This window comes from Panthera tigris, chromosome B4 (assembly GCF_018350195.1).
Source record: "Panthera tigris isolate Pti1 chromosome B4, P.tigris_Pti1_mat1.1, whole genome shotgun sequence".
Lineage (NCBI taxonomy): Eukaryota > Metazoa > Chordata > Mammalia > Carnivora > Felidae > Panthera > Panthera tigris.
The window spans coordinates 75,234,014-75,245,205 of record NC_056666.1 but is presented as its reverse complement, the minus strand read 5'-3'; the positions used below and the strand labels follow the sequence as shown (position 1 = coordinate 75,245,205).

The following is an 11,192-nucleotide window of genomic DNA, read 5'->3' as shown; positions in this document are numbered from 1 at the left end:
AAGAGGAACTAAGTACTTCCCGTTCTTCTGAAATGGATTGGTGTTTATCATCTCCATACTAACAGAAATCAAGAGTAGGTGTAGGAGCGAGGGGGAGGACCGGACGAAGGGAACATGCAAGGAAGACGCCTGCAAGTATATTGTGGTTATTTTTCTGTGGAGTGCCTAGAGACACATATCCTTCAGTTGCCCATCAACATGCGAATACCTGGGGAGTGCCCCCAAATCCACATGTCACAAATAAATGCATTCATTCAGTACTTTCCCCTTAACCCCACTAAAAAATTCCTGTTCTTCCTCCCATGTCTTCTAATCCTACACATGGAATTGCCGTCTTCCTTCACTCTGCTTTAATCAGGTCATCAACTTCACTTCCGTCTGGAGTGCCCTCCCTAAGTGTCCTCGCTATCCTCTCTGTTGTGACCTGGTCCAGGCCCTCATCTTCCCCTTTCTGGGTATTGGCTTCCTATTAGGGCTTCCCCTCCAGCCCCAACCTCTCTTGGTACTACCTTCTCTAAAGGGCCACCAGTGTGACCCTCATAAAGCTTCCCCCCCACACCCACCAAGTTAACAGCAAAGATTCCACTGTTTACTGCAGTGCTACCCAAACCTTGTACTGTTTTCATGACTATGGCCATAGTTTCTTTCTACCCGTATAAAGGTTTAGTATTCTTCTTGAATTCCATTGGCTTTTCTTACTACCAGCTTTAGCTTCTGAGCAAGAATATTTGTGAAGTCATAGCTTTGGCATTATCGCTATTGTTTTTCCCACCACATATTAAAAATCACATAACAAAACAGAATTTTAGGTGTGTATGTTACCTGAGTCATCTTACATACCGCCAATGGTATATTTTGAGAACGCTGGATACTGAACAAATGTCAAATTCTTTTTAGTAAACTCTACCCCCAACAGGGGGGCTCAGGCTCACGGCTCTGAGATCAAGGGTTGCATGCTCTAGACTCTGAGGTCAAGAGTCCCGTGCTCTACTGACTGAGCCAACCAGGCACCCTAAAGGTCAAATTCATTTATTTTGTTTTGTTTTATTTTATTTTACTTTATTTTTATTTGTTTTTTAATGTTTATTTATTGTTGAGAGAGAGTGAGAGAGACAGCACCAGCAGGAGAGAGGCAGAGAGAGGGGGACAGAGAATCTGAAGCAGGCTCTGTGCTGACAGCAGACAGCCTGAGATGGGGCTCAAACTCATGAACCTCAAGATCATGACCCGAGCCAAAGCTGGATGCTAAACCGACCGAACCACCTAGGTGTTGCCCCCTCAAAGCTCAAATTCTTATAACTTTTTAAAAAATATTTATTTATTTTTGAGAGAGAGACAGAAACAGAGCGTGAGCAGGGGAGGGGCAGAGAGAGAGACACACACACACACACACACCCAGAATCCGAAGTAGGCTCCAAGCTCTGAGCTGTCAACATAGAGCCTGACGTGGGGCTCGAACTCGTGAACCGTGAGCTCAGGACATGAGCCAGTCAGACATTTAACCGACTGAGTCACCCAGGCACCCCAAAGGTCAAATTCTTAAAGCTGGCATTCAGAGCCCTCCCTGATCTGATCCCAGTCTAATTTCCAGCCTTAATTCACAGACAGCCCACATTCATAGAGTGCTGCAGGTACAGGGTCCACTCTGTATTTCCAGACATGCTGTGTTTTCAATTCTCTGAACTTTTTGCTATTTTCCCCAGGGCTTTCTCAAGCTGTAAGGCCCAGCTACATCATCAATTAGCATGTGAAACCTCTGATCCTTCCAGACAGAATCAAGCTCCTTCCTTCCTCCTTTCCTGCCTTCCTCTCTTCCTTTTCTCTTTTTCTCCCTTGAGAATAATTCCTTCCTCTATGCTTCCAGCTATTCATACTCTGCTGTGAGACTTAAATATAATTTTGCCTTCTAATCTCTTACTTGATAATTTTCCCTACCATAATTCAGAGGTGTATCATTCAGAGTCCTTGGGGGAAACATTGCACAAATGGGGAACTGAGGAGAATATAATGAAAGGGCTGTTCATAACGTTGTAGGAAAGGGTTAAAGAATATCTTGGAGAGGGGGGAAACATTGAGTCTGGCTTCAGAGAGGAGCCACTAGAAGCGGTGATCCCTAGGCCTAAAGGGGCAAGGGAAGGAAAGGTTATGAGAACCCAGAAAGACTGTAACTGCAGTTGTGGTTGAAGGAAAGGTCCGCCCAGCAGGGTCTGTGGCCTCTGGTAACCACATGTGTGAGTCCAGGAGAGATAACTGAAGAGTTGCCAGTTCAACCCACAGAATCAGAAGAAAGAATACATTGTTGTTTTAAACCACCAAGTTTGTTGTTGTTGTTGTTGTTTAAGTCATCTTTACTCCCAGGTGGGGCTCAAACTCACAACCCTGAGGTCAAGAGTCACATGCTCTGCCGACTGAGCCAACCAGGTGTCCCTGGAACCCCATACTTTTGATACAAACATAGTAAACATGTTTTCACTTTTTATAGAGATACTTAAAACAGTTTTCTGGCAGCAGCTGATCTTTATTTTGTCTCAGTTGTTTGAGACGTAACAAAAGATATGATGCTGTCACTGTAAATTTTATTCCAAGCCCATTTATCTACCATTAGAATAGTTTACTTCCTTTTTTTTTTTTTTTAACGTTTATTTATTTTTGAGACAGAGAGAGACAGAGCATGAACGGGGGAGGGGCAGAGAGAGAGAGGGAGACACAGAACCGGAAGCAGGCTCCAGGCTCTGAGCCATTAGCTCAGAGCCCGACGCGGGGCTCCAACTCACAGACCGCGAGATCGTGACCTGAGCTGAAGTCGGACGCTTAACTGACTGAGCCACCCAGGCGCCCCTAGAATAGTTTACTTCCTTTAGGTGATCCTATATTGGTGATCTTTGTATATCTTTGATCTTTACAAAGTAACTGTGCATGCATTACTCTTTAAGGTGATTGATATTTAAAAAAACAAATATCTTGGTCCCGAGGTGTGCAGGTCTTGTGCATTGGCTCACTGAACATTTATTCCTAATCACCTTCTCTTTTGCCTTCCTTTACTAGAGAGGGTAGAAAAGAAAATGCTAAAATTTCCAGGCTCCCTTGCAGCTAGAGATGGCTATACAATAGTTTGGTTTAAGGAGATGGGGGTGAAAATCTGCTGTGAGACCTTCTCTTCCTGTTTAAAAAGAAAAAACCAGGGGCTCCTGAGTGGCTCAGTCTGTTAAGCATCTGACTTTGGCTCAGGTCATGAACTCGCTGTTTGTGAGTTCGAGCGCTGCATCGGGCTCTGTGCTGACAGCTTGGAGTGTGGAGCCTGCTTTGGATTCTGTGTGTCTCTCTCTGCCCCTCCACCATTCACACTCTGTCTCTTTTTCTTTCTCTCTAAAAAATGAATAAACATGGGGCGCCTGGGTGGCTCAGTCGGTTAAGCGTCTGACTTCGGCTCAGGTCACGATCTCATAGTTCGTGAGTTCGAGCCCCACGTCGGGCTCTGTGCTGACCGCTCAGAGCCTGGAGCCTGCCTCAGATTCTGTGTCTCCCTCTCTCTCTGCCCCTTCCCTGCTCATGCTGTGTCTCTCTCTGTCTCAAAAAATAAAATAAACATTTTTTAAAAAATGAATAAACATTAATAAAATTTTTAAAAGAGCCATAGGAAGAGAAAGCCTTTGTCTTAGGCCTTTTGCTTTCTTCCTGATTGAAAACAAGAGAATTTGAGAATGATTTAATAAAGAGACTGTTTACAAAGGTGTGAGCAGGGTATAGGGAAACCACACAGGGGTAGAATAGTAGCCTGGGGTGAGTATCAAAGAAACTGTTATCACTGTAGGCCTGAAGGGGAGAGAGCAACTAGAAACAGAAAACAGAACAAAAGAGGAAGGGGGGGGGGGAGAGTTGGAGGAGTGACTTGAGGGGTGCTGGGAACTTCCAAAGGGGACATAGATACTCTCTTCCATCCATGTGATTTTCTGTGAGGGCTTCTCATAGGCTGAACTCCACTGATATCCAGGGGGTAAGGTGTGCCTTCTGGAAACAAACCTGGGTGGAAAAGAATAGAGAGTTAATCTGGAAAGACAAACAGCATAAAAGCCATCTCATTTATCTTTATGCCCATATTGTGCAACACTTTGTGAGAGTGTCTGGTACAAAGTAGGAGATGAATCAATTTTTGTAAGTTTATTTATTTTTGAGAGAGAGAGAGAGAGATATACAGAGCTCTAGCAGGGGAGGGGCATAGAGAAAGGGAGACACAGAATCCCAAGCAGGCTCCAGGCCCCTAGCTGTCAGCACAGAGCCCAATGCAGGCTCAAACCCATGAACCTTGAGATCATGACCTGAGCCGAAGTCGGGCGCTTAACTGAATGAGCCACCGGGGCGCATCAGAGATGAATAAATTTTTGTTGACTTTCACTGAATCCAGATCTTTGTTCTACCCTGCAGTGCTTAAGACCCAATTTGGAATCTCCACCAACCTCACTCAGGCCAAATAATCCAACATAAAGTTGCTGGTCTGCAAGGAACTCCCGTTACCCAGCTGAAAAGGTATTTGGGTCCCTTTCTGAGGCCAGATTAACTAGCTCTTTGAAACAACTTTTGTAGATCTGAACTCTTTAAAGCATTAGATAGTTCCACAGTTATACAAAGCCAGTCCTCCAGTACAATTTGGCTGCTAAATACCAATTCGTCAGGACCTTCCAGAAGAAATAACTTCTGTGTGCTATCTATATGGCTCAGTCTCAGTTTGCACATCTGTAAGATAAGGGTGATAACAGCTACCCATCATTCAAGTCTCAGGTACAAATGTCTTTGAAATCCTCAGGATTTCTAGGATATCATATAAAAGGAGTACCACACCCCATTACTGTCTAGTCCATTAATATCTTGGGCTCCCCCCACCGCTACAGATCTTATTTTTTTATTTTAGCTTATTTATGGTTTCCTCTTAGATTGTTGGTTTTCCCCCAAAAGAATACTTGCTCCTTATGAGCAAAGACCTTGTGTGTGTTGTTTGCTGCTGTATGCCCAGCACCTAGATAGGACATGATGATTGTTTGATAAATATGGTTGATAAATGGATAAGTAATACCAATGACCGACTTTAGGGCTATTGTGGATATTAAATGAGATAACAAAGAAATGCATCTGGCACAAAGTAGAACTCTCTATAAATCTAGCCATTTTCTTTCTTTCCCCCTCCCTCACCTCCTATGGCTAGCCCTTTAGCAAGTCAGGTTGACCTCAGCCTCAAAACGTAGCGTGAATTCTCTACTTCATTCACCTCTACCACTCTAGTCAAGCCACCTTCACCTCTCACCTGGACTACAAGTAACAGTCTCCTAGCTGATCTCCCTGCTTCCCCTTCTGCTTCTGTCCCCCTCATTCTTCACAACCAGAGGTATACTTTTTTTTTTTTTTTAAACCAGGGAAATATTTTAGAAACACTATTCAGATCATGGCGTGCCCCAGCTTAAACATGATCAACTGCCTTCTGGGTGCTTAGAATTAGACCAAACTTCTTCTTTTCAAAAAAATTTTTGATGTTTATTTACTTTTGAGAGAGAGAGAGAGAGCAGAGGAGGGACAGAGAGAGAGGGAGACACAGAATCTGAAGCAGGTTCCAGGTTCCAAGCTGTCAGCAGAGAGCCTGACACGAGGCTTGAACCCACAAACGGCAAGATCATGATCTGAGCCAAAGTGGGGGCCTAACCAATTGAGCCATCCAGGCGCCCTTAGACCAAATTTCTTTACATAGCCTGGCCCCTGCCATTCTCTTGGATTTTGTCTGTTTTGGGCTGACTCACTTTCTCTCTCTCTCTCTCTCCCCTCTTCTTCTCCTGGAATTTAACAAATTTATTTTCATCGTAACACCTGTAGCACTGATGGATTCTTCTGTCAGAATTTTGTTCTAGCTAGCTCTTTATTGTCTTTCAGATCTCAGTTTAAATGGGGCTTCGTTTGAGAGGAAGTTTTACTATCTAATGTGGTCATTTCTTATTATGCTGCCTTTTATAGCACTTAATACTATCTAATATTTCCTTGTTTATATGTTTGTTTCTTCCACTAGGTTTTAAGCTTTATGCGCACAAAGACCTTGTCTGTCATGTTCACTGCTCTATCCCCAAAGCTAGAACAATGTCTGAAACATACAGTAAGTGCTGGATAAATATTTGAATAAATGAATGTGATGATTATATTGATAACAGCAAAACTTCAGATGACCTAGCCACAAATTCAATAACTTTTTCAAGAATAAGAGTTGCATTTCCGAAGATACTGATAGACTATGGAAATTGACAATAAAAGATCTGAGGCTGAAGTCTGGGGGCAAGAAGAGATAATGTATTGGAACTTGGGCCTTTTTTTTCCCTATCCAAGGATCTCAGAGACCTTGCAAAACGGAGGCCTAGAATCTTTTGACCAGAAATTCCAGCCAAGCCATAACGGGTATCTTCCATCCACGATTCTTGATTCTTCTTGATTCTTCGCAGCCAATTGTGTCGGGTTGCAAATGCGCAAACACCTCTAGGACCCCGGCTTCCTTTCTGTTTCTTTATGAATGAACCGGCTTTAGTCTGCGCAGGCGCAGCTCCTGGTTCTCTGGCTCCACGTGAGGCCCACCCTTCCCTCCTGCTGGCGGCCCCGCCCTTATCCTTTCCAATGAACCAATGGCGAGCGGCCTGGGGGGCGGAGCCCGGAGCGGCGCGGCACTGTAGATCCCCCGGCGCCCGGCTCCCTCGCGTTAGTCTTGCTGTGTTGTGATCACGTGGCCAGCTCCGGGCGCGGCGCTTGTTTTGGTTTTCCTCTAGCTTGCCCCTGGCAGCTTCAGGGTGAGCGACTTTCCTGTGCCGGTTGCTGCGCCTACCTTACACTCTGATCTCCCTTTCTTAGGGCTCTTTCAGCCCGCAGTTCTGCAAGCCCCTTGGGGCCGGCTACTGCCATGCCGTTAGTTCGCTACAGGAAGGTGGTCATTCTCGGGTACCGCTCTGTAGGTGAGTCTCCGCCTTGGGGAGAGCACCGACGCACCGCGGCTTTGTGGCCAGAGGAGGCGCGCTGTCGCGGGAACGCGACCCAGACAGGAATGGTGGCATCGATAGAACGGGGTTGTAGGGCGAAGATTGAAAGGATGGAGGAGGAAAGGCTGGGGTGGTGATAGTGTGTGGAGGGTTGCAGGAAGCAGGAGAATGTAAGGGTTAATGTGGGCTTGGTTGCCAGAACACCAGACTGGTCCCCAGTGTTACCCTGGGGACGGGGGGGTGGGGGGGTGGGAGGGGGGGGAGGATGGGGTCAGGATTTGATGGATGGGGGGCGCGGTCTGTGTGGGGCAAGTCGCAGGTGTCCGGGCGCGAGGCGACTTGATCCTAGGGGAATCCCGGATCTTTCCAGGGGTGGGGTGGGGAAAGTCTGCAGGAAAGGCTTCCTGCGGCGCTACTGAATGCATCCGGTGGCCAGGGTGCAGAGACCCAAGGCGAAGAGGGTGAGGGTAGGCTAAGGAAAAACATTGCATGGCACCCACAGGCTAGGGTGCTAATTTGGGGTCCTCTTTAGCCCTGGGCCACAGCCCCCGAAAGGGCAGAGGATGTAAATGTGGATGGATGATTTGGATACAACTACCACTGCTTCCCACAGGGAAGACATCTTTGGCACATCAGTTTGTGGAAGGCGAGTTCCTGGAAGGCTACGATCCTACAGTGGAGAATAGTGAGTAGATGTCTCCCCTAGGGGTGGGGCAGGGAGGTCTTTGTTGCCCCATCCAATTCCGTAATTAGGGAGTTTCCTGGTGCCAAGGGGCTGATTTGATTAGACCTTAAATCTAATCTTTTCTCTAGTAATCCTGTTCTATGAGTGGAGCTAGAGAGTGGATTTTGCAAGATACTGCGTCCAGGATGGTGTAGATGTAGACAATGAGAACCTTAACATTGTCCCTCTAGCTGCCTGGAGAGCTCCCTAGACCCGGTCCATCTATATCACCCCTAGGGTTAAGAATGTATGGGGGCACACATTGCTAGCCCTACAAGCACCTCACAGTCAAGTTTTCTTTTCTTTTCAGCTTACAGCAAGATAGTGACTCTTGGCAAAGATGAGTTTCACCTACACCTGGTGGACACAGCAGGGCAGGTACCAGTTTGGGGTAGGGTATCTAAACATGGCAGTTCAGTTGTGGGAGATGAAGTCTGGTTGCCTCTGTGGCTCATCTGTAAAGTAGTATTAAAAGAAAAGCATTTTAGCAGAGGGTAGTGTGCAGTGCACAATGGAGCTACTCTGTAAATTCTTGTTGAATAGAAATGACTGGAATATTGAGTGCCCTAGGGAGGGTCCCCAGGATGCAACCCACAAACCTTTGCCAGCTGAGTGTTATGTATCTAGGTACTGATGTTTCTGTTTCTTGTCAGGATGAGTACAGCATTCTGCCCTATTCATTCATCATTGGGGTCCATGGTTATGTGCTTGTGTATTCTGTCACCTCTCTGCATAGGTAAGTGACCACGGTTATGAGTGGGGAACTTGGGAGGATCTGAGGGCTGTCTCAGAATAAGTTTATAGCTCCATTTCTTGTGTTTAAAGCTTCCAAGTCATTGAGAGTCTGTACCAAAAGCTACATGAAGGTCACGGGAAAACTCGGTGAGTGGCTCTGGGAGATAGAGACATAGTATGGACTTAAGGGGATGGAAGAGAGCAGGGGGTCCAAGTTAGGGAGGAGGCCAGGACAGATCCTGTCTGATCTGATGGGGAGTTGTCCAGCCTTGATGTGAAGGAGGTTGGGGTCCATGCAGAGTACGAGGGGATCCTATAGTAACTGGTATTTCTTCACAGGCTGCCAGTGGTGCTAGTGGGGAACAAGGCAGATCTCTCTCCAGACAGGTATGAAGATCTCTATACCTCAAGGCAGAAGAAAGTGAGATAGACTAGGAATCAGTCAAGGCTCTAGTCCTGGTTCTGCCACTGACCTTAACAGTCATTTCACCTCTTTTTTTTCTAACTTGAAGGTTAACACAGGATAACCCTTCTTTGTTTTTTAAATTTTAAAAATGTTTATTTATTTTTGCAAGGGGCGGGGGGAAAGGAGGAGCAGAGAGAGCAGATGACACAGAATCCGAAGCAAGCTCCAGGCTCTGAGCTACCAACACGGGGCTTGAACTCATGAACTATGAGATCATGACCTGAGCTGAAGTCGTATGCTCAACCGACTGAGCCACCCAGGTGCCCCTACAAGATAACCCTTCTATTGCAAAAGCTGTAATTTCATATTTCAAGCCTCCATCCTAGGCTTCTTTGTTTTCCTTGATTTTCTCCTTCCTCAAGCCTCCTCCCAAACCTTGGAAGTGGGATGGGTAAGAGGAAGTCTAGATTCTATAAAGATTTTGCAGAGAACATGGGGACATTGCTGTCCTCCTTCTTCACGTCACAAATCTGTTTCTAGGGAAGTCCAGGCAGTTGAAGGGAAGAAGCTGGCAGAGTCCTGGGGTGCGACATTTATGGAGTCATCTGCTCGAGAGAATCAGGTGCTTGGCCTGAATATTAGGAAGGTGGTCGGGTAGCAGTGTTTTTCTTATGGCACTTCTTGGATATGGGGATGGTGGGGGAGTGGGGTATACACCTCAGAGCTGGGTCATATTGGTGGCAGTAACTAACTTTGTTGCTCTGATTCTCTGTCCTTTGCAGCTGACTCGAGGCATCTTCACCAAAGTCATCCAGGAAATTGCCCGGGTAGAGAATTCCTATGGGCAAGAGCGCCGCTGCCGTCTCATGTGAGCCCTCAGGCATTGGGTAGCTGCCTTGATTCTGCCCCTGGCACTTGCCAGGCTCCAGCGGGTGTAGGCCCTTAGGACTTCACGGGTATGGTTGCCAGCTGTGTTCCCAGTCCTCTGGTCACACAGTGTGGTACCCTCATGTTTGCACACTTTTCCCAGGCTCCAGTGGCCTGGTTGTCAATGTTTACAACGGGGCAAGGATGTCTCATGGGCACTGGCCTCTCGTCTTCTGTTTTTGCTAAATGAGTTGTTACAACCTGCAGGGTTGGGATATGAGTCCTAAGCATTCTTTATTCAGGACCCAGTCTTCTGTGCAGGTTTTGGGTGTTGGCTGTGTGAAGGGAGCTGGGGACTCCTGAAGTGGAGCTGACTCCCTAGGGTAACAATGTATATATGCAAATAAACTGAGAAATCTTTTCGTCTTGGCTTCTCTGTATGTGGGGAGAGCTCACAGCCAGTATCTCCTTTTCCAAGGAATGGGGACTATGGCCTTTGGTGGGGAATAAGGGCTAACTCTTTCCTCCTACCTCATTGCTATTCCTTACTCCTCACTCATTCAGGAGGACCATTACCCTAAGACTTATTACTTATTTTTTCCCACCTTCTTTTCTCCTAGGTTCTCCTGTACAGGTACCAGTTGGCTGCCACTCCCATCCAAGTTTATAGGCTCTCAAGATCCCCTTAACTACAGAAACACCACCCTCTAGTGGCCAGCTGCCACATGCTGACCTAGCTTCCCTCCTGGGAGAAGCTGGCACTCAGCATTTGATGGCACTCAGAGAGAGGGTAGGGTTTGGGGAGGAAGGAAACCCCTCATCCTAGTGATGTAATAATTAAGAAGGAGGGTAGAGGCAGGGACGGAGTAAAGTGTTGGTGAAGATTTTGGCCTTCCAGAAGAGTCGAGTGAAGTAAGAAATAACGCTCCTGGTATATATCAATCCTTCCATTCCCCATGTCCCCAGAGCCTTTCATTAAGTGGATGTTCTCTGGTCTTTTCATTACCTTTGGTGACCTTTTCACACCCTTCACACCTTTGGAATCATGTCACTTTTTTTAGGTGTCAAAAGGTATTGCTTTCTACTCTTTCTTATTGACCGGCCATCTCAGTAGGAGGATGGACATTTTAGCTAGGAAGGATCAGTCCTATCTGCCTCTAGTTTTTCTGCTCACCCCCATCCCCACCAGACCTAGGGTCTAACTGGCATAATACTTCTGCCAAGGATTTACAAGGGTTACTGGAATAGTACCATTAACAGGGAGAACACAGACTACTCTTGCCAACTGAGGGAGTCTGAGGTACCCTGTCAATGCACTTAGTTGGGAACGATGGGCAAAATCTTAGCTGTGACCTTGCTAGTGCTTGAGTCTAGGCTAGTTGGGCTTACAGCTGGGGTGACTGTTTGTCATACTGGTTTTTAAAAGTTCTGCCAGCTGCTTTTGCATCTCTAATCCAGAATCTAA

At 46.5% G+C, this 11,192-nt stretch overlaps 1 protein-coding gene across 1 annotated transcript; it reads left to right on the top strand.

Moving 5' to 3' along the window:
• Window positions 1–6,820: 6,820 nt before the first annotated feature.
• On the top strand, window positions 6,821–10,063 carry RHEBL1 (RHEB like 1). The gene is made up of 8 exons (XM_007072972.3): window positions 6,821–6,971; window positions 7,609–7,680; window positions 8,030–8,097; window positions 8,373–8,455; window positions 8,545–8,601; window positions 8,794–8,841; window positions 9,401–9,482; window positions 9,643–10,063. The coding sequence occupies exons 1-8, from the start codon at window positions 6,920–6,922 to the stop codon at window positions 9,730–9,732; spliced, it is 552 nt and encodes a 183-aa protein (XP_007073034.1). The 5' UTR covers window positions 6,821–6,919; the 3' UTR covers window positions 9,733–10,063.
• Window positions 10,064–11,192: the final 1,129 nt, after the last annotated feature.

Excerpts from the sequence above, each read along its gene's own strand:
- RHEBL1 (XM_007072972.3), top strand. The coding sequence starts at position 6,920 with ATGCCGTTAGTTCGCTACAGGAAGGTGGTCATTCTCGGGTACCGCTCT. Across the intron at positions 8,098-8,372 it reads TGGTGGACACAGCAGGGCAG|GATGAGTACAGCATTCTGCC; the intron begins GTACCAGTTTGG and ends GTTTCTTGTCAG. Across the intron at positions 9,483-9,642 it reads CATCTGCTCGAGAGAATCAG|CTGACTCGAGGCATCTTCAC; the intron begins GTGCTTGGCCTG and ends TGTCCTTTGCAG.